This window comes from Typopeltis vanoorti, chromosome 13 (assembly GCF_054136105.1).
Source record: "Typopeltis vanoorti isolate ZY-2024b chromosome 13, IOZ_Tvanoo_1.0, whole genome shotgun sequence".
NCBI classification, from domain to species: domain Eukaryota; kingdom Metazoa; phylum Arthropoda; class Arachnida; order Uropygi; family Thelyphonidae; genus Typopeltis; species Typopeltis vanoorti.
In genome coordinates, this window is record NC_143561.1 from 20,539,898 (window position 1) to 20,561,662 (window position 21,765).

Below are 21,765 nucleotides of genomic sequence, written 5' to 3' on the forward strand. Positions count from 1 at the left end.
CAAAATTAAAAAAGGTATAGCATAAAACAAAAATTTAACGAAATTTATTTTCAAGAAAGTTTTCTATAAAATAAAAATAATTATACAGAAAATTTTTTCAAATGAACTTAGATATTCGAAACTAACAGTTGAGAAAACTGAGACACTTTAATGTACTAAACCGATTATTTGACTTGTGACTCTTTTAACAAACCCATACAAAAAAAAAAATACCATCATCAAATCCTCTTATTCTTCATAGTCATCTGAATCGGTGTCCGAATCGCCATCACTTTCACTTAAACTGATCACCAAAGGTTCGCATAATTCTTCAATAATTCCGTCTCTGTCCCAATACATATTTTCCAATGAGGTGACATGAGAGCAATGTTTTCCCCAGTTTTGAACTGTAATACTTTCAATCGCCTGTTCTGTAAGCTCAAAAAGTTTCGACATGTCAATATTCCCAGTTACGTAGCGATGGCGAATGAAACTTTTCACTTCTGCCCAAACATACTCAATAGCATTAAAACAAAATCCGATTTCATGAATTATTTTCCTTAGTTTCTCTTTTCCAAGGAAAATTAATTTTTTCTTTAAGCACAGGAATAAATTTCGGAACAGTTGGCACTCTTTTCTCGACCAAGTAAAATTCGTGAATAGTTCTTCATATAACGTCTACATCAAAATCATTCAAAGCTACGGTTTCGATGGTTTTCTTTCTTTCTCTGGCGCTTTTTTTTTAGGAGATTTAAATTTTGGCTTACCTTCACCTTTTCATTCCCTACGAATTCTTTTAAAAGTCGACCCCGATACGCCCGCAATTGCACTTGCACGTTTTATGACTTGAAAAAGGGGAACAAGGAGACCACCTTTTAACGATTCTTTTTCGCAGAATGTCAGCACATTATTCAATATACTTTTCCAGGAGCTACTGAAACGTTTAACAACAGAACTTGTTGACTGTACTGGATCCATCATACAAATTAATAATAAAAAAAAAAATGCAAAAAAAGCAACAACAAAAATCAAGCTACTACTAGTACAGCGACAGACAAGAAAGCACGTGATTTCGCATGTTGGCGACCAATTCGTACATCATTTCTCTCCTTCAGCATGAAGACTATTCTTGGCAAAACGCCAAGCAGAGATCTGCAAACGGTGGGCGTACTACAGTACAGTGGTAAAAAACACCCAACAGGCATAGTCAGGAATACATATCCAGAAATGAAATAGAAAAAGCCATCAAAGGCTTGAAAAGTGGAAAGGCTGAAAATGGGTGGTATAAAAAGTCTTGCAGTGGCTGCACTGCATAGTTCAAAAGAACAGGACAGAGGGGAAAATTCCCAATTATTGGAGTAGAGCTCTCATAGTACCCATATATAAGAAGGGAAATAAAACTGAATGCGAGAATTACAGAGGTATTTCCCTACTGAGTGTTCCTGGTAAGATTTATGCTAGTATACTTGAGAAACGGTTGAGAAGAATTGTGGAAGAAAACTTGGTGAAGAACAAGCTGGATTCATACAAAATAGAGGCTGTCAGGATCAGATCTTCACTTTACGACAAATAGTGGTGAAAGCATGGGAACATAACAAAGATCTGTATTTAAGTTTTGTCGATCTGGAAAAGGCATATGACAATGTGCCAAGAGAGAAGCTATTCAAAAACACTAGTTGTATGGTGTCAGTCGGGTTTTATATCAAGCAACACTTAGTCTTTATTGGAGTTGTAAGTCAGCAGTTAGAATTGAAGGAAGTACACGAAGATGGTTTAATGTTAAATCTGGTGTGAGACAAGGATGTCCATTATTCCCTCTGTTATTCATTATCTATATGAATCATATTGTGAAGGAAAGTGGTATTAAGCATGATATCAAAATTGGAGATGTTAATGTCAGCTCTTTGCTTTATGCGGACGATGTTATACTTCTAAATAAATCTGCTACAAGTTTGCAAGTTTGTTATACTTCTAAATAAATCTGCTACAAGTTTGCAAGATTCCTTGACTAAATTGAATAACTGTTATAATAGATATGTTATGAAGGTCAGCAATAAAAAGACAATGAAAATAAGCAGAATCGTTGAAAATGTCAAATGCGTTGTGAACGGAGAACCTGTGGAACAAGTAAAACATTCAGCTACTTAGGCACGATTTTTAGTGAAGATGGTAAATTAAATATGGAAATAGACAACAGAATCAACAAAGCTGGTATGGTAGGAAGTCAATTGAATAAATTCATATGGAATAAGAGAGAAATTAGTTGTAACACTAAATTAGCTGTATACAAGACAGTGTTCAAAACAATTCTAACTTATGTATCTGAGAGCTGGGTCAGAAGTAAAACACTTGACCAAAGACTAGAAACCACACATATGAGAGTCCTGAGAAAGATTAGAGGCGTGAACAGATGGCATCAATGGCAATATCATATTAAAAACAAGGATATTAGGAAAGAACTTGACATTGTCAGCATCCAGGAATGTGTTAGCAGAGCTAATCTCATGTGGTATGGTCACTTAAACAGAATGGGCGAGGAAAGATTAGCAAAACAAGTGTTCTCTGGCAGGTTGGCAGGAAAACGACCCAGAGGAAGACCAAGATATAAATGGATTGATATGGTACAAAGTGCCTTAGTCGATAGAAATATAAGATCCAATATTGTTGCCGTCTTGACAAGTAACAGACTGATTTGGAGGAAAATTGTAGATAGGATGTTAGTAAGGATGTAAATTTTTCATGTAGTACTATCATATCCTGTACACCCCCTTGAGGGTACATGGCAAGAATTTGATGATGATTCTGTTTAGTGACTAGTATGTGTAATATTGTTCAAAAACCCCAATATATTTCAGCAACATTACGTAGACTGACCATTAACTCCATTCAAAATATGAATCACAATGAATCCTAAGTAGTGTATAGCCAGCTGAAGTATATGAGATTATGTTATTAGAGTTCAAAGGAAGAATTGTGGAACATTGCATAGATAAAAAATAATTTAAAATAATTATTAATTAAAAAAAAACTTATGAACAATTAATACTGATCACTTCCCAAAACTTGGTAAGTGATCACTATACTTCAGCAGTGACTGAGACATGAGCTAATATACACAATTTATGACTTACTGTGATTCATGTTTTGAATATAGTTAATGTTTTGTCTCCACGATTATGAGCACGTTCCGTGTTGTTGGATGAAATAGATTCTTCTTCGAGTTCCATCTCCTATCGGAGGTCAGTGATTGGCAAATTTTGAGCGATCCTCAGCCACTCTGAACAGTCCCTCAGAGCTCGTGCCAGTCCACTGCCTGATGTCTGCCAATCAAGATTTTCTTTGTCTTCCTTGTCCTCATCTTTCCTTTTATAATCAATTGAAGTATCTGATATTTTTCATTACAAAGTAGGTGACCAAGATATGCAATTTTTCTTCTTTTTATGGTATCTAAAAGTTCCATGATTTTCCCATTTGTTCCTGTATTTCTCGATTGGATGTCTTTGCTGTCCATGGGATTTTTAACATTTGTCTGTATAACCACATCTCAAAGGCTTCAAGTTTTTTTGCACAAATTCACACACAGAGAAGATGCAAGAAACAAAGGTTCCATTGACTATGTTATCATTAATAGATATTTTCATGCTAGTTCAGGACACAAGAGTATAGAAGATTGGAAATGAGAAGTGACTACCATTTAGTTTTGAGCAGGATAAAATCAAATATCATATTAAAAAGGAAAAAAAAAAAAAAAAAAACGAAGTAAATCAGGAATCAAATTTGAGCAGCTTTTAGAGGAGAGTTGTAGACTCAAATAGACAAAAAGGCAATCAAGGAAAAGAAGAAAGCATATCAAAAGTTCCTGACAAAGTTTGTGCTTTGATAGGATATACAGAGAAAAAAGTACGATAGTGTAGCCCTAGGTAAATCTAAGCTCAATATAAGTCACAACAGTCAGAAGATAGACATCATCATCATCAAATTCCTGCCATGTACCTTCAAGGGGTGTACAGGATATGATAGTACTACATGAAAAAATTACATCATTACTAACTTCCTATCTACAATTTTCCTCCAAATCAGTCTGTTACTTGTCAAGGCTTCAACATTATCAGATCTTATATTTCTATCGTCTAAGGCACTTTGTACCATATCAATCCACCTATATCTTGGTCTTCCTCTGGGGCGTTTTCCTGCTAACCTGGCAGAGAACACTTGTTTTGCTAATCTTTCCTCTCCCATTCTATTTAAGTGACCATACCACCTGAGATTAGCTCTGCTAACACATTCCTGGATGCGTTAGCAGAGAACTTGAGTTCTTTCCTAATATCCTCGTTTTTAATATGATATTGCCATTGATGCCATCTGTTCATGCCTCTAATCTTTCTCAGGACTCTCATATCTGCGGTCTCTAGTCTTTGGGCAAGTGTTTTACTTCTGACCCAGCTCTCAGATCCATAAGTTAAAACTGGTTTGAACACTGTCTTGTATACAGCTAATTTAGTGTTCTGACTAATTTCTCTCTTATTCCATATGAATTTATTCAATTGACTTCCCACCATACCAGCTTTGCTGAATCTGTTGTCTATTTCTATATTTAATTTACCATCTTCACTAAAAATCGTGCCTAAGTAGCTGAAATGTTTTACTTGTTCCACAGGTTCTCCATTCACAACACAGTTGACATTTTCAATGATTCTGCCTATTTTCATTGTCTTTGTCTCTTTATTGCTGACCTTCATACCATATCTATTACAAGATATATCAGAAGATAGACAAATAAAATAAATATGAAAGAGGAGGGAAACATTTTTTCAATAACCTACATAATATTCTGTATACTACTGGGAAAGCTTAGAAATGGAGAAAACAATACTCTAAAAGGAATAAGAGATGATTAATGTGATGAAAACTAAAGATACAGATATTTTAAATATCTGGAGTAATTGAAAGACTGCTAAATAAACAAGCAATGAGAACAAAGTGGTAGAAACCACCCAATAGGAATGCATATCAATATATCGGTACCAGAAGTAAAAAAAAAAAAAAAAAAAGCCACCAAAATCCTGAAATGTGGAATGGCAACTGGAGTAGATGATATTTATTCAAAAATGCTGAAATATGGTTGCATAAAATTTCTAGTGGCTACACTGCATTATTCAGAAAGCTTGATCAGAGGGTTGAATCCCAGATGACTGGAGTAGAGGAATGTCCTTACTGAGTGTTTCTAGTATGATTTACGTAGGTATACCTGAGAAAAAGCTAAGAGAAATCATGGAACAGAAACTTGGAAAAGTTTCTGTTCATGTGCTGGGTCAGGCCAAATATATGATAGATGTGAAATAATGGGAAAATAAGATCTGTATCTAAGTTTGTAGATCTCAAAAAGGATGTGATAGGCACAAAGAGAAATACTGTTCAAAAACACTGCAGTTATGTAGCATAAATGGGACATTATATTGAGAAATACACTGTCTATATTTGAGTTGTCAGTGTTAGAATTGAAGGAGGTACAGGAAGATGTTTGATGTTAAATTGGGTATGAGACAAGAGTTACATTATCTTCATCATCTATGCGGATCATATTATAAATGAAAGTAGCATTACACCTGACATCAAAATCGAAGATGTTAATCTCAGCTCTTTGCTTCATGTGGACAATGCTATTCTTCACATTTCCACAGTTTACGATTTATTTTCCATTCTTCTTCTTCATTCAGGTTGCTAACATGAACTACTTTTTCTTTTTATGGCTTCCCCTTTCCTCCCCACTGAAAAATGCCTTAAGTGTAAAAGTCCTATCCCGATACTTGGAGAGAATTGAATTAAAAATACGCAACTACAATACAGGTGAATTTCAAGTAAACTTTGCATGATAATTTTGCCAATATATAACACATCTTTCCATTAATGTTTAATAAAGACTAATTAATGAATTTAACACAACACAACAATTACACATTTCCAATGAAATTTAAGGAAAAACCAAAATAGTTACAAAATAAAATGTTATTATCATAGGATACTAAGGATAAATGAGCATCAAAGGGACACAAAATTACAGAAAGCTGTAGCTTTTTATGAGTTTTATAAAGAGAGAGGATTAAGTATGCAAATTAGTTGGAAAAATTCTATAAATTTACCACTAATTACAAAGACATCATATGATAATTAAAAACCTCCGGCTTGGGAAACACAGTCAATAAACCATTTCTTCAGTTTTCTTAGTATGCAGCAAGTTAAAAAAAAAAAAAAAAAAAAAAAAAAAAAAAAAAAAAAAAAAGGGGGGGGGGGGGGTATGGAGCACGCAACCAACGTCCATTGGCAAAAATCTTCAAAATAGGTGCATTTTCAATAAAGTATTACCAAAATCTTATTTGCACAGCAATTAACAGAGAACATGGTCAGATTAAAAGTTTGCATGATCTTTTTATAAAATATATTCCAGTTCATGCTGAATGAAACTATTTCTTGTAGTATAACACAGATCTGCATTCATTTTTAAGCTATAAGGTCATGGCATTTCAGGTGTGAAATGAATTTCATTGACTGATGTGAGACCACCATCCTACTTATTGGAGGCCTGAAGTAGTTTGAAAAAGTTCAATTTTTTGGTCTCTAGAGCAGGGTTTCTTGGAACTTATAAAAATAAATTTAAAAAATGATAAAAATGAAAAAAAAAAAAAAAAAAAAAATCCCTAGCTCATCCATGGTACACAAATATACTATAGGTTTGAATATAATTTTTTGAAGTTTAGGAGCCACTTAAAAAAAAAAAAAATAAATGAAATAAAATTGCATGCATGATCCCGAAATATCTGAATTTCTCAGATAATCATAACTATTAACAGATATACAGAAAGAACAGCTGAATTTTCTTTTTTTCTGGATATTTGGACCACTCAGATCAGCACCATACTTTTTTTTTTTTTGAACAGTATTTACGTTGGGCCCATTGCTTCCTTCTGCTTACTGTTCAGAGCATGAATTTTTGTTTTTTTTCAGTTTACTTTATTTGCAATATTAGATAAGCAAACTAATTTGCAAATCAGATCTTTGTCCTCCAGCAATTTCATAAATTTTGCTTCCCTTTCTTCTACCGGACTATATACATGATATCCTTGTCAAGGAGTGGAATTCTGTTTTCTTCACCAAGCATTACAAATAATTGTAATAACTAAGTATTACAAATAAGTCAACAAATAAGTGTACAGATACAAACAAAAATTTTGTTTGTATCTGGATGACTTTATAGAAGATTAAAATGCAGAAACAAACTAAGTTGCTAGATACTTATGTATCAGAAAATCGTCCTAGAGTGAAACAAAATATTCATTACTTCTCATTTCGTAAGAGTATTAGTCAGCAAAAAAAACATTCAATATAAAAAAATTAATTTTTTTTATTTTCATTTTTTTTATTAAAGTAAAATATAAGTGTACAGAAAAACAATGATGATGAGGTGATATGATTTTGAAAAAACAAAATACAACATTATAGTTCTGTCATGAGACACGTGAATTTAATAATTTGTTTTAGAAACAGAGAACATAAATAATTTTTTGTTTGTTTTTAATGGCAAAGTTTAAATTTAAAATGTCACAAATGTTCTGGTCTAATACACATTTCACAACTACTTGATGAATTCCTGGTGGTGCGATAAAGTATTACCAAAGTCTTATTTGTACAGAAATTAACACAGAACATGGTCATATTCAAAATTTTCCTCGTCTTTTTATAAAACATATTCCAGTTCGTGCCGAGAGAAACTATTTCTGGAATCATCGGGAACCTTTGGGTAACCACCAACTAAAGAATCTTGGCCACCAATGTAAAGAGTGTTGTATATTTTCCAGTATACATCTCGTACTTTACGAGCAGGATGAAAAAGACCCTAGAATATAAACATTTGCTTTCATTCCATATTCATTTTAAAAGATAATTTTCAATATTTTGAAATTAAAACACAAATACTTCAAAAATTAATTTTTAAAATACTCTTAAGATGAAAGTTAAAATAGGATTTTGGTATTAATTTCAGAATGCCTATATAAAACTTGCAATGTTAACAATTTGCTGACATTTTACAACATAATGACAGCAGAGATGGATAAGAGAAATGGCTATACCATGATCAAAATATGGATTTTGTTAAGACATCTGACAAGATTTCACATGGAAAGCTATTATACAAACTCGAGGGGATACATACACATATACAAAATAAGCTTGTGAAATGGAGAAGAGTATCTGAATGACAGGTATCATAGTGATGTATGGAACAGCCGAATCTCAGAAAAGGTGATCGGTGAGAACCTATGTATTGTGGTTTCATGGCAGTGAGGATAATTTCTGGACATTCTCAAAGCAGGCGTTTGGATCAGAAGAGATGGAAACAATAATCAGACCATGGAAGAAAGAAAGAGTAGAAATTCCAGAGGTCAACCAACTTGGCACCTTTGTAGTGTCAGAGGACACAAGGTTTAGAGTGACTGGAGGAAGGTTGTGCTGAGAGGAGGAGGAGGAGTCTTTCACAATGATCTTATATGGTGTATTTGGAAGGAGAACTAGTTAAAAAGAGACCAAGAGTATTGAGAGAAGGAAGAGGGTTATCAGGAATTTGGGCCAGTAGGTGTATGATTTGCATTAGGTCATGGTTATAGCAAGGACATCTGCATCTCAACAAGTTTGGTTGGTGGCGTTTGAAAAGGACAGCCAATTGAAGCTGTGGATGTTAAGGTTACCTAGGAAGTCCTCACTGGAAAGTTGGACTGCAGATAGTATCAAGCTTCATTGAGAGGAAGATCAAGAGGTCAGAGTGGTTTTCAGAGTTTGGAGAAGAAAAGTAAATGAAGCAGATGAATGCTACTAAAAGGGGCAAGGCAATCGTGTTCCATTTAGTTTAGAATTCCTTGCTTTTAACTTCCAGGGTTAAAAATATGGGATTCTGAATTAGTCATTCTCTGGCAAGCGGATCTCAAAAAAGCAGGTGTCCCACACTTGTGGGGAAAGGAATCATGAAGTGTGTAATATATATAAATTAAATAAGTATGATGGGTGTGAAAAGAGTAATCATAATAGGAGACTTTAATTATCTGACCGTTGATTTGGTAGCTATAAAATCGCATGAGAAGAATGAAACTGAATTTACTGGGCTGTTGTGAGACAACTTCCTTAAGCAGCATGTGACAGAAGGAACTTGTGGTTAAAGAGTGTTTGATTTGATTATAGTGTCAGAGGACATTTCACTGTTAAAGATGTAACTATTGTGCCTGCAGTTCGTGACAGTGATCATGCGGGACTCCCTTGGGAAGCAGCTAAGTTAATGAATGTTTCATTCAGAAAAGGTTACATGCTGAACTACAAAAGAAGGAAATTATGACCACCCGAGAAGTATGCTGGATTCTGTGGCATGGTATCAGTTGCTGGATGGGAATGATATGGACAGTGCATGGGAATTGTTTAAAAAATACTTAAATGATGCAATATCAGAATGTCTGCCTAGAGTTCAAGAAATAAATACAGTAGGAGTGAAATAGATGTGTAATCTAATTAAGCAAGAGATTCATTAAAAAAAAGATGACGTGGAAGGAATATTATGTGCATAAAGATGATGTCAGTTATGATAATTATAAGCAGCAGGCCAGAAGAGTCACAAGTGGTTATACAGAAAGCTAAGTCTTTCTGTATAACACTTGTCTTTCTTATACTGTGAGTAAAAGAAAGAAAGAATTTGAAAGAATAACTCTAATGAATGCAGATGACTGATGCAGAAATGATTGTCCAACTAATGACAGCCATTTTGCTAAAAGCTATCAACCTGGTATATGAAACATTGAACATACCACTACCACTTCACACTATATGGGGAAACTCAAGTGTATGAAGAGGAGGTATTAGAGCTGTTGCACAAACCGAATAAGAATTCAGCAATAGGTGCTGATGGGATATCAGCTGAACTGGCTATTCCTTTGACCAGGCTATATAATTTGAGTCTGAGAACAGGGAAGATTCTGCAGGAGTGGAAAGAATGTATAGTAATCCCATTGCACAAGGGTGCAAAGACTAATGTATCTGACTATCGACCAATCAGTACTTCAGGAGAGGTGGTGAAGATTTTGGAAAAATTGGTTTAGGGCTTGCATTCAGAATTGGTTGACATTGAATCTCTACTTTGCAATGAACAGCATGGGTTTTTTAAGGGAAGGTCATGTTTTAGCAACTTGCTCACACTCTATAATAATGTTACCACTGAACTAAACAAGGGATATGGATACACCATGATACTTTTAGCTTTTGTTAAGGCTTTTGACAGAATACAGCTTGGAAAACTGTTGAATAAACTGGAGAATATGAGTTTGGATTATAAAATATTAGCATGGATAAGAGGATGGCTGACTGACAGATATCAAAAAGAGGTATATGGGGGATGTAAGTCTGAAAAATTTAAGGTAACTAGCAGTGTACCACAAGGATCAATTCCTGGTCCACTGTTATTCAATCTGTACATTAATGACATTCGGAGGGATTTGACAAGCAACATACAGATATTTGCTGATGATGCAAAGATGGGTGGGGGTAATCAGGAATGTGGCTGATATGCAGTAATTCTAGAATGAATTGAATAGGGTGGAATTGTGGGAATGGAAAAACAGATGTCAGTAAATTTAAAGTCATGCACTCTGATGCGATTAGAAACTGATCAGGCTAGTGATCTTGGAGTTTAGCAGAGAGGAAGTTGAAATTCAGGGGCCATGGAGCAAAGATTGCAAATACAACTCAAAAGTTAACTGCAATGCTGAAATGAACTTCGATATGGAAAGACAAGGATGTCATTTTGCTTCTTTACAAGGCCTTGATAAGAGCTCACTTGGACTATTGTGTACAGGTCTGGTCTACTGGTTTCTGTTGTGATTCTGATACAGTGGAGAGAATGCAAAGGATAGTGCTAAAAATGATATCAGGATTTTGGAATACTGATTATGAAGACAGATGAGAATTTGTAGGCTGCAGACATTAACAAACAGGAGAAAGAGGGGGTGATATGTTTAAGAGTTAAAAACTTCTGAAAGAATCATACAGGATTTCAGTTGATGTAATTTTTTTATTTCATGGAGGGTGGGGAAAGGGCAAGAGAATATTCTTTAATAATTCATAAAACTGGTGCAATTAGAAGTTCTACCTTAAAACTATTACGCAATATACTTCAACATGAAAAAAAAAAGAAAAGAAAAGAAAAAAAAATCTTGAATCAATGAAGCTGAGAATGATTGCCAGTCGCCAGAAACCAGTTAGCCAGAAGACTAACCATATTATTATACATATCCATAAGGACATGTGCATTACATTATGGTATGTTAAGGAAATTGATGCGAAGTCATTAGCCTCCATATACAAGTAGCCAAGTCATGAAGTGACTTCACGACTGGGCTACTTGTATACTTTGTTTGCTTAAACTTGGATAAAGGATAAAACCAAGATTATAATTTCTTGGCATGTAATTTACAGTTCAACAAAGAGTTCTTCTAGTCATTAACTGCAATTGAACTTAGATCAGTCTTTCTTCAGGTGGTCTAGCACTACAGATGCATACTACTTCCAGAAAGGCTATACATGCCCAATTAATAATTCAATATCTTATGTAAATGTGAGAAGCTTTCAATTTTTCACAAATTCTATTTAAAAATATCTAATAATAAAAGAGACAAATGTTTAACCAGAACTACCTTTAAGTGCCGCAGTTAGCTGTAATAAATGCATATAAACAAATACTTTGAAATATATTTATTACCTGAAAAGAATACTGTAAGATTTTGATAGGTCCCAGGGCTACTCTTAATCCTTCTACAGAACCCATAAATGCTTGTACTAAGTGAGGGGATGTTTCAAAGATATTTGGCCAGACATAATTGAGGAGGTGTACCAAAGCATCTTCACATCCAAATCCATACACTCCTAAAGACATATGCTGAATTGCTGCACAAGCTGTTTGCCTGTGAACTAGGTCCCTATGGATAAAATGAAAGAAATTGTCAATGACTGATGATTAGACATCAAAGACATTTGATTTATATTAATATATAAGGCGCATGCATGAAATGCATAACAGGTTACAAAATACGTATGACAAACAAATAATGATATCTATAGAGCTTCTTTGGTTATTATTATTTTGTCCATTGTAAAGTTAATTAATCTGAGTTTGTTCAAGACAGCATTTACAAAAGCATTATAATTTATGCTAAACATACTGTTTAAGCTACTAATTTGCCTTAGAGTTTATAACTATATGATTGCTAGGCTGTCAGGGGAAAACACATATGGCAATTAATGAATGCTTTAGGATTAAGCAAACATCTACATCTTCAAAAGAATAAAAGGAAAAATATACATGTAAGAACTTTAAAATAAATTGATAAAAGCTAACGCGCTAAGTAAGAGTGAATATAAACCCATAATCATGCAGGTAGATGTATTCGGCATGATTTTGTGCATCATCCATCACTAAAAACAAGCACTGTCAAATTTCTTCTCAACAGAGTTCACTTCATCTGTTCTATCCCCCCCTATTTTCAATAAAAAATGGATTCCATTAAAATAATGTCATGCAATTAAAAGGATTAAAATCCCTGGAAGATTTAATATAAACTTTTGCTTGTATCACTTTCAAATACACTCACACACTCTGGGACAAATTGGCTATTACACTTAGAAGAGACCTCAGGAAGATCAATATTACATCTGTGGCTGGAAATCGAATGAGTCTGGCCTTGCTTTGCATAAAGCTGAAATAGATTACAGACTCTTTTGGCCAAAGAGGGCTCTGAAACCTGTTGCAAGGACCAAACTAAAATCAAAATGATTGTACATCCACACTAAAAGTTTGGTAAAATCTTATTCTCAGCAACTGTAAATAATGAGTTTATTTTTAACAACATTATATCATCCGTTTTTGTCTCTGTATGTTAGATGCTCATCTCTAGCTGGCAGCATATGCCATGAAGGTGAAATCTAATACTGTATGTTCTACCTATTTAATTTGCATTGTTAAACTGATGATTTTGTTATTTTCAGAATGAAATATCTTATGTATTTTAAGATAATTATCATCAATAAACATTTTCTTGTGCAATTATATGTATCTCATTATTCATCTGTGCCATAAGTGCCATTAAAATATGTATATTATATTGCAGTTTAACTTATCACCTGATAGGATAAACTGCAAAACTGGAATAAATGAGAATTGGTTGTTCGGATGCCCATTATTTGTAGTTTTATCTATTATCAGAACAGTGAACTTCTCATTATATTATTTAAATATTACAAACCCTTCAGCACAAAGAACCGGGGTGGGATGCAGTAGAGTAGAATGTCATGTAATTTACTCTAAATTACTTAATCAGATGCAAATGATGTGTAATGGATTAATTGGGATATACAAGGCTCACTGATAAACAATAATAGTTTTTTTTTAAAAGTACTATATTTCTGTTTCAGATGACTGCTGATCATCACACAAATTAGACAGATACAGGAAAACTTTTCAAGGTTCTTTAAATAGATATTGACATTTAAAATAACTAATGCAGGATGGCCATTGGCTACTGATATCTTTTTTCCCCCCTTTTAGGTGACTTACACCCACAAAAGGCTGGAAACTTATAGCATTAATACTGCGGATGGGCTAAGGATTTCAAATGTTCAAAATGTATCCACTTTTGCCTTCACACATGCCTGAAGTTTGTGAGACCACACATCGATGGTGACATGCACACTTTGTCTTGGGGTTCTGAACCTTCTTTTACCTGGGTCCTCCACCACCACCACCACGTGAGGTCAGTTGTTGGTAATCGAAAGAGAAATGTCGTTTTTCTTAGAGTTTTCACATTCTCTTACCTGGGTCAGCCGCCATGTGTCGGTAATTGAAAGAGAAGCGTCATGCTGCTTGCTCCCAATCCACTTTCAGGCTGATGATGCTGGGGTGATGTTTTTTGCAGGCTACTCTCTCTCTCTCTCTCAAGCTCTGACCATAATTTAAAGTCCAATGGATTCAGATTGGGACTTCCAAATGGCCAATCAGATGGTGATATGTGTCAGACACATTTGCCTCCAACCAGTGTTGTGTGATCTTCACCTTGTATACAGGGGCTGAGTCCTGTCGGAGGGTTCCACTGCCTACTGTGAAATAAGTGTTTTTCAGAGGCCATACTGCAGGTTCCAGCACAATGTCTTAATACACTTTGGCAGAGATTTTGACCCCTTTTTCGCATGAATGCAACTTAGTTACCCTCTGATACGCTCCCCCATCATCAAAACATCACTGACTTCTGGATGATGACCTCTCTGAATCCTGAGTGCTAAGGCATGTGCTGCATGACCATCCAGGGCATCTCTCTCCCTACTGATAAACATGCAATTGTTAGCTGCGCACAGTGCAACTAACAGAACAGGCTTTGTGCAATTCTGTGGCAGCACGGGGATATGAGGAAGTTGCAACAGTATTTATGCCAAGACCATGTATAATAGGATGAGAAATGAAGTTATATCAAAGCTCACTATAATTCAATTTTGCATCAGAAACAATGATATGGGATAAGTGAACTTCTGCAGAATGAATAACTTTCTCGGAGATAGCATTTCACATAAAATTAGAATTGCAAGGGGAAAAAAAAAAAAAAATCCGTTTTTATACTTGACTAAAATACTGAATGGACATAAATATTACCATATAGTTCATATAATACACATTTTCAGTATTTCTATAGTATATTTAGGGAATGAGGACCTTCATTCCAGCAAAAATTATTTCGGTTTTCGACTGGAGATTGTGTGGAAAAGGATAACAATAATCAAATAATGGAAAGAAGCAGTAAAAGTCAAAGAACTTATCATATTTGACACCAATGTAATGTCAAAGAAGACAAGACTGAGAAATAGATGAGTAAAGGAAATTCCATAATAATCAAGATTGGATGAGGGGTTATGGTTGGAGTTATATGAGGACATTTGATATCTATAATACATCTGGAAAGAGAAATGTTAAGAAAAGGTCCAAGGTGCTGGCAGAATAGCAAGAATTATCTGATCTGGTAGGTACATGGACAACTCATTTTAGACCATTACTATAGTGAATCTGGCCCAGAAATAGAGTACAATGTGTGGGTTTTTGGAGTGAGTTTGATGGAAGGGATGATTTATATAAGGTGGATGGCTTGTATTTGAATGGATTTGGGTCAGGGTGTTGAGAAAATGTTGTTCAGTGAGGGTTCAGAAGCACAAAATTATAGAAACTAGAATGTTTTTTTTTTTTTTTTGGGGGGGGGGGGGGGAATTGCAGGTAAGATGGGGTTTAGTAAGTGGGAGAGTGGTCACATGATGTCCTAGGTCCTTAACTTTATTGGGCTCAGCAAGGGGATATTGCAGTTTATGTATACTAATAGCAAAAGTATTCGAAATAAGGGTAAGGAGTTTTAGTTAGCAGGACTTGGCCGAAATTTATATGCATTAGTGAGATTTTGTTGACCAAGGATGATAATATAGTTGTAAAATCTCTCACAATATGTTACTATGTAACTTATCATGTTCGTTTTTACATATCTTTCTAAGGAGATTATACTTAGAAAAATGTCAATTTTACCTAATAATTTTGTATTTTTCCAATAACTTAACCATGAGCCTTTGTTAAAATTTCAAAGCATTTGCTTGAGTTCTTTTAACAAAATTTCCTTTCAGACACACTCCTCTCTTTAAGTAACAATTTTTTCTTTCTAACTGTGGACACGCTGTTGCTCCAATTCTATAAGATCTGTGTCAGTGAGTGGTGTGAATGCGAATCCAGTCATTCTCATAGGGAATCAACATCTTCAAAGCCAAGATCCTCCAATGACACTAATTTCTTGAATAAGATTGTCAACTTGATTTTTGAAGCAGCAAGTCATTTGTGCAGTAAAGCAGAAGTACTAACCATAACTTCTTGCCATGACTCAAATATTTTTAATAGTGCCTAATATTAAAATTCTTCCAAAATTCAGTCCCTAGTTGTAGTTTGCACAAAAGTTCTTTGTAGATAATAGGCCTTGAAAGTTGAAATTATACCCAGGTCCACTGGCCGTAGCAAAGGTGTAGTGTTCGGAAGTAAAAATACAACTTTTACATTTTCAAACATAGCAGAATGGCCAGGAGCACTGCCAAGAAGAGGGCTTTAAATGTAAGATTCTTTTGCTTGCAATAGTTTTCCACTGCTGGACAAAAATAACTCTTGAACCAGTCTTCAAACAAAGCTTGATCCATGACCTTTCAAAATTTGCCCACCAATTTATAGGAAACGATGCTTTTTTGCAACCTCTTAAAGCCCTAAGATTTAGTGAATGGTAAAAAAGCATAGGTTTTAATTTGAAATCACCTTCAGTGCTTCCTCCCAACAAAAGAGTTAAGTGGTTGTGATTCTTCATTTTAGCTAAGAAAGTTCTAGATGGCATTTTCTTCCAAAAAAAAAAAGAAAAGATTTTAATGGTTTCATTAAAAAAGTTAAACATTTGTAGCAGCATTTTTCCTGACAATTGCTGTTTCCCCTGTTAACTCGACATTATGCATTGCGCTTTGAGCTTTCAACTTTTCAAACCACCCTCTGCTGACAGAAAATATTGTGATATTCCATTTGAATTTGTTTTCTTTTAGCGATGAAAACAGGCTAAGTGCTTGTACTATTATGTTGTTGGTACCAATTGGAATTCATTTTTGACTGCTATCTCCCAGCCAAGTTATTAAAAGATTCTCCATTTCAACCAAAATAGGACTTCTGTTCCTAGTGCACAGCATACTGAATGATGTTGAAACTTTACCTTGTTCTATGTATTCCTTATATTTGGACAGAATTAGTCATACCATAGACTCGAGGCTTAGTGCCATGCCGACGCTTGCCTTGCTCTGACTATTATCAAACCATTTCAAAACATCAAGTTTCATATCCAAAGTAATAGCTTTATGTTTCTTCTTATGAATTTCACTGTTAATATCACTTTTCCTTTTGGGCATGGTGAACTTTTACAGAAAACTGGAAATAGTACTACTTAGTGTGGAATACAGTAATAAGACACTACTTTGACATGTCCATCTTGGATAGTCAGCTAAGCAAAACTGAGCCTAAAGAACATATTTATGCATCGATATGGAAAAATGTGGACTAGCAGACTATGTGCTTGACATCATTCAGAAGCAAAAGACTGTTGTGGGAATCAACATGTATACTGTACAGAATATTCCTAATTTAAATAAAGTTGGTTACAAAAATCTGCCAAGAATGTGAATCATTCTCTTCCAAAAAGAACAAAACCTCCACTCTACTCTAGAAAGTGTAGTCAGTACAACAGGATACATGAATATTTTGTGCTTCTTATTTAACTCTATTTCGAGTCCATATGCAATCATTTTGTGATCACCGTAACCTTGAAAATGCCTTAGCAATTAAAGCAAAATATTTGGTGAAGTATTTGCTTCTTTTACCTTTTGCATTCTTGTCATTAAACAATATGTATGATCAATGCATCAGTTTAGATATGAAATAGTTTTATTATAGGACCGTATGAACTAAAGAATATTTTAACCACAAATGTTCCCTCTCTGTAACTGCAAACATTAGACAAGTAGTATTTAAATCTGCTTTGTGAAATAAAATTTGCTTTTGCAGGGCATGTTTGCCTTTTCAGAAAAAGATAGTATTTTTAATATTTTTATTTTGTATTAAGCATTAATATTCTATATTTAATTTGTGTTTTTTCCCAGCCTTTCACCACCAATGACAATGTTCAAGAAAGTAGTGCTCTTAACAATGCACGGTGTTCAAGCAACTTCAATAACACATTAGCTTACATCCTATTGTGTTCATCTCTTAGCAAGTAAAGAACAGTAACAAACTTTACAACTCAAAGTTGTTATCTCATGCACAGCATGGCACTCTACGTTAAGTATACTGTGATTTCTTGTGCCATCATTTGCCAGTCTTTTTCAACATGCATGTGAAATTTATTCTTGATTTTTGTCAGTAACTTCTTAGTTGCTATCATTTCTATCTTTATGATATTTTATCTATGCTCATGCAGGCATCTTTGTATACAAGATGAATCACTGTATACAGATTTCTGAAGCCTACTCAGTCTCCTTCACTGGATGTTTAAACATTATATCAACAAAAGCATCGTTGACAATTGACAACCATTTGTCACAACAAATTGTGGGAACGTAACATATGTGGTGAACATGAGTTACATGTTCAGTATACTCTATGTTAAGTATACTGTGATTTCTTGTGCCATCATTTGCAGTCTTTTTCAACATGCATGTGAAATTTATTCTTGATTTTTGTCAGTAACTTCTTAGTTGCTGTCATTTCTATCTTTATGATATTTTATCTATGCTCATGCAGGCATCTTTGTATACAAGATGAATCACTGTATATGGATTTCTGAAGCCTACTCAGTCTCCTTCACTGGATGTTTAAATTACATTATATCAACAAAAGCATCGTTGACAATCGACAACCATTTGTTACAACAAATTGTGGGAATGTTGTGACATGTGGTGAACATGAGTTATATGTTCAGCATGTATATCACAACAAAAACTATTAAATAAAATAACTACTACTTATATTAAAAATATGAATACACTATCTGATCAAAAGTATCCGGACACCCTATGTAATTCATAAACTGAAGTCTAGATGTCACTACGACCCCACTTACTGGAATAAAAGGAAGTATGGAGTTGTGTGTTGTTTAGTGATAAGAAGTACGAGCAGAATGCCACCTGCAGTTGTGCAAAGAGCGATGCCACTGGACAACTGGAAACGTGATTTGGAGTGATGAATCATACTTTATGTTGTGGCAGTCTGATGGGAGGGTCTGGGTGTGACGAATGCCTGGAGAACGATTCCTGCAAGAATGTGTAGTGCCAACAGTGAAATTTGGTGCATTGTGGCATTACAGTACAGGAGTGATGACTATTGTCTGTATCAGCATGACAATGCTATTGTCAAGAGAGCTCAGTGACTTTGAATGTGGACTAGTCATTGATTGCCACATCAGTAAGAAATCTGTCAGAGACATTTCAACCCTCCTCAAGTTGCCTAAGTCAACAGTTGGTGATGTAATTGTGAAGTGGAAACGTGAAAGCACAACCACAACAAAACCATGGTCGAGTAGGCTGTGTTTAATGACAGACAGGGACCGTGAGCATTGAAGAATGTGGTTTGTGGAAATTACCAGACATCGAGTGAAACAATCACCCGGGAGTTCCACAGTGCTACTAACTGTCCAGTCAATACCATGACTGTGTGTCGAGAGTTAAGAGGAATGGGGTTCCATGGTCGAGCAGCTGTCCATAAACCAAACATTTCTCCCGTGAACAATAAGTGCCACCTGCAGTTATGCAAAGAGCGATGCCACTAGCCCGTGGACAACTGGAAATGTGATTTGGAGTGATGAATCACACTTTACCATGTGGCAGTCTGATGAATGCCTGGAGAACGATTCCTGCAAGCATGTGTAGTGCCAACAGTGAAATTTGGTACACTGTGGCATTACAGCACAGGGGTTATGACTATTGTCTGTATCAGCATGACAATGCTACCTGCTATAAAGCAAGGTCTGTGAGGGAATGGTTTGTGGGCAATAATGTTCCAGAAATGGACTGGCCAGACCAGACCCCTGACTTCGCATGAGATCCCAATGACCCACATCATGAACTGTGCTGTGGGTTGTTGTTACTGATATGAACAAAGTCCTAGGGTCCTTCTGACCTTGAAATACAACTGGACTTGTATTTCAAGAGAGTGGAAGGATCACAGTGGCAGTTAGTGGGCCACTGATGGCTGTTTCCCAGACCACAATCCAACATACCTTTTTCCATATGACTTCCAAAGAGACACACACCCAATCATACCCATGCCTAATCATCCACAGCTACATCTACAGTTTGAAACTTAGTCAAGTCACTGGTCCAATGAAGACTGTAAAAATGTTTCCTTTTCTGATGAGTCTTATTTTCAGCCATGTGGAGAGTCAGGTGAAAACCTTGGGAGAGGAATCAACCAATGTTATGGTTCAGTAGAAAGAGGTAGGAGGCCACATCATTATGCTACAGGGGATGTTTTCCTGAAACTTCTTGAAGCCCTGATACTCAGACCATGCTTTGAATGCCACAAAGTATCTGTCCATTATGGCTAATCAGGTAAACCCCTTCACATTAGCTGTCTTCTCGGATGGCACAGGCATGCCAAGCCATAGTGAACATAACAGCAACTTTTCCAGGTGTTATCATGGATGCCAAACTTGTTGGATTTAAATACCAAAGAGCATCACTAGGGTGACATGGCTCAAGATATATAACATAATTCCTGCAACATATCTAAAGATTTCATGGTTTGCTTTACAATGGTAGTTTTGTCAGCTACAGGAAGCTTATTGCTAGAATGGTCATAATATCCTGAGAAAATAGCATATACATTTGACATAAATTTTGAAACCAAAATGTTACAAAATTTTATTTTTTATAAAGATGCAAAACACATAAATGTAACTATCTCTCATTTTAAATTTAAATTAAATATCAGAAGGAAAAAAAACAAACAAAAAAACTGATAGTCCAACATTAAGATAATGTTGCCAACATGTGCCCAAAGTGATTTTGCTACATGAAGCACTCCTCCAATTTCAACAAATATGGTTGCATTATTTGCCATATAGGAGACAGTCATTTTAATATCAGGTAATTGGACTTCTCCAAAGCAATTATGGAGACAACTACTGTGTTTGATAAAACTTTAGTTTAATATAACTAAACTCTACATTCGACGTTTCGACCTTTATATCAAGGTCATCTTCTGTAGCATATGCACTATATACAAAGAACAAGCTACACTACAATCTATCTGGTTTGTTAAAGTTATTGACAAACTGTTACAACAATTGTTGGCCTGACCTTTAGTGGGAAAAAAAAAAAAAAAAAAAAAAAAAAAAAAAAAAAAAAAATATATATATATATATATATATATATATATTTATATATATTATATATATATACACAGGGTGTTCGGGATAAATTTGACATATTTATAATTAATTATATTTTTCCGTAAGTTACATGTATTAACACACACTTCTCTTCATTTAAAAGTTTGGACCCTTCTTCATTCATATACAAGATGTCAGAAAGGATGGATAGCTGGAACCCACCTGAATCATGGAAGAGAATAACTTGTATCATGATGATTCGTGCCCGCCATCAAAATAAGGATATTACGACTGCTGCCCAATGCTCCCTGAATACAGTAAAAACAATCAGGCATGAACTAGAGACTTGCAATGGTGACTACGAGGATGTAGCAAGAAGAAAGATCCCTAGCAGACGATCTGATTGCGTTCGTACAGCAGAATTCCTCGCAAATCTGCAGGAACAGGTGTTGAAGAACCCTGGCATTGGAATTCGGGCTTTGTTCGTGGAGTTGCTAACTGTAGTCAAGCCCTGGATAACAAGGGTAGCCAATGGTAGGCCGTATGTATGGCAGCAGGATTCGTCCCCTTGCCACACCTCTGGGAAAAGTCAAAAATGGTTGTCTGAAAATTTCTACGACTTCACCAGTCCAAATGTTTGGCCTCCAAACTCCCCAGACCTTAACCCCATGGATTATTTTGTATGGGGCGCAGTTGAAAAAGACACCAATCGCACTTCCAGTAATACAAAAGCCCAGTTAATGGATAAAATTAAAACAGTTTTTGCGGCCCTTCCAAG

The 21,765-nt window shown here is 35.2% G+C and overlaps 1 protein-coding gene across 2 annotated transcripts in view; it reads right to left on the reverse strand.

Moving 5' to 3' along the window:
- Window positions 1–7,360: 7,360 nt before the first annotated feature.
- Sf3b1 (splicing factor 3b subunit 1) overlaps window positions 7,361–21,765 on the reverse strand; it is a 329,390-nt gene continuing 314,985 nt past the window's right edge. For both annotated transcript variants that reach the window (XM_090402705.1, XM_090402706.1), the window contains 2 exons: window positions 11,768–11,984; window positions 7,361–7,870 (listed from right to left, as the gene is read on the reverse strand). In XM_090402705.1, the coding sequence (XP_090258831.1) occupies window positions 7,712–7,870; window positions 11,768–11,984 (376 nt within the window). In that variant the 3' untranslated portion in view covers window positions 7,361–7,711. The remainder of the gene's footprint in view (window positions 7,871–11,767; window positions 11,985–21,765) is intronic.